At 45.2% G+C, this 2,179-nt stretch overlaps 1 protein-coding gene across 1 annotated transcript; it reads left to right on the plus strand.

Moving 5' to 3' along the window:
• Window positions 1-912: 912 nt before the first annotated feature.
• PCYB_072530 (hypothetical protein) lies at window positions 913-1,974 on the plus strand (the record flags this gene model as incomplete). Its single annotated transcript, XM_004221650.1, has 2 exons — window positions 913-1,112; window positions 1,386-1,974. 2 exons carry the CDS (start codon window positions 913-915, stop codon window positions 1,972-1,974), a joined length of 789 nt encoding a protein of 262 aa, XP_004221698.1.
• Between the last annotated feature and the right edge of the window lie 205 nt (window positions 1,975-2,179).

The following is a 2,179-nucleotide window of genomic DNA, read 5'->3' on the forward strand; positions in this document are numbered from 1 at the left end:
GTCACCCTCTTGGGTAGAAAATCACGACAGCTACATCTCGCATGTGATATGATCTTATTGTCCTGTCATTGAGGAAGCGCGTCAACCCTTCATCACCTTTCGCCACTTGGTCAAGTAAGAACGAAAAAAATTGTAACCCCCTTTTGGGGAAAACATCCCCTAGCGCGTTGCTCCCGATTCTTCGTCGATCGATCATTTTGCATATCCTTCACTTTTTCTTCACCCCCGTTAAACATATGTCATTCCTCTGCTGCTGCCCAAAAGAAGGCAGAACAGAGAGGAGGGGACCTCCCCCACTTGGCATATTTCTTTACCCCTACATCGTATACGTTATATGTCTCCACCTGCGTGCATTTCGAAAATATAATCGAAGCGTAGGTGTCACGTTTCCTTAGTAGAAGCGTGAATGAATCACATACGCCTTCTTTACACATAATGATAGGAACGTTATATAGGGGCAGGGAGAAATTACGTGAATAGAACGAACGGGAGTAACCCCATCTTCTTTTGTGCACCCTTTGTCTCATTCCTTTTTTTTTTTTTTTTTGCTCTCCATGTGTAGTCACACAGTTTAGTAGAGAAGGGAAGACAGACAACAGGAGGGGTGCAACATTTCGAGGTCAAATTGGAAAGGAAATTAAAATAAAAGGGTAGTTGCTCCGTGTACAGTTCAGTTCATCTCCCCCATGTGCTCCCGGTGCCACAGCCCTGGGTTGTAAGAAATGATGTCATAAGGGCTCCTACACATAGATGCATATAAAAAAAGGGGGTGACTGCTCCTAAGTGGAAGCCGCACGAGAGGGCGTTTTCCGCTGCTTTGGTAACTGCTCCGCCGCCCCGCCGCTCTGCCGCTCTGCCGTCCTGCCGCCCTGCCGTCCTGCCGCCCTGCCGTTCCACCGCTTAACCCCCCCGATGTGGTTCGGGCAGCTGATCATCGGTCCACCGGGGTCCGGGAAGTCCACGTACGTGGCAGGAGTGGAACACATACTGAAGCAGATAAACAGAAAGTTGGTGCTCATCAACCTGGACCCCTTTGTGGAGAATGACGTGTACAAAGCAGACGTCAATATTAGTGAGCTTGTAGATATAAAAAAAGTCTTTTGCGACTTAGGGTTAGGACCCAATGGCACTCTCATATATTGCATGGAATACCTGCTAATGAATTTTGATTGGCTTGAGGAGAAACTAAATAAACACAAGGATCACTACCTACTTATTGATACCCCCGGGCAAGTGGAACTGTATACACATAATGATGCATTGAGAAAGATTGTTGAAAAAATGACCAAGATAAATTGTAGACTAACTTCGGTGCACATTGTTGATAGCACTCTATGCTCCGACAACTATAAATATGTTAGTGCACTACTGTTATCCTTATGCAGTCAGATTCACTTGGAATTACCCCATGTGAATGTTTTCTCCAAAATTGATTTGTTAAAATATTTTCGAGATGATTTAAATTTCCCTCTGAGTTACTACGTCGAAGCACAGAATTTGGAGCAGCTCATGTTGTATGCGCGCTACCAGAATGAGCCCTCGTCCGAATCCGACATGGGAGACTCCCCAAGCACCTCCTTAAATGATCCAAATCACTGCACCCAGCACAACATCAAACAGGTCATACAAAATGAAATAAACACAGGTAACATAAAGAATGTAAAGAAAAATTACAGGAGATTTTCTAACAAGTATTTGAAGCTAAATGAGTACATATGCGAAACGGTAGAGGATTACAACATAATAAACTTTGCCCTTTTAGATATACAAGACAAATATAGCGTGCTTAAGTTGCTAAAAATTATCGATGGAGCTAACGGGTTTCGCTTCAGCTCCATTTACTCGGAGTACTCTCTGTTTGACACGTATGTTGAGGCCATTGAGTATGACTGTGACGATATTCAGGAGAGGATCGTCGACGTTTCGGATGAAGAAAAATTGACATCCCTATCTAGGCACCCCCCTCGTGGGTGAGAAGTGGCTTCGCTTCGTCCGCCCCGCCTGCATGCCGACACGCGGGAGGAAAAAACCGGCCTGCAGGAAAGCCAACCACACGTAAATGAAAATGAACAAGCACAAAAGTGACGTTCAAATGTGGCTGACACTTCGCGGCGGGAATGTAACTCGCGCGGCTGTAGCAAAATTGGGGTGACAATCGGGAACGCGTAAAAAAAATTGC

The sequence above is a fragment of the Plasmodium cynomolgi genome, chromosome 7, assembly GCF_000321355.1.
Source record: "Plasmodium cynomolgi strain B DNA, chromosome 7, whole genome shotgun sequence".
Classification (NCBI taxonomy): Eukaryota; Apicomplexa; class Aconoidasida; order Haemosporida; family Plasmodiidae; genus Plasmodium; species Plasmodium cynomolgi.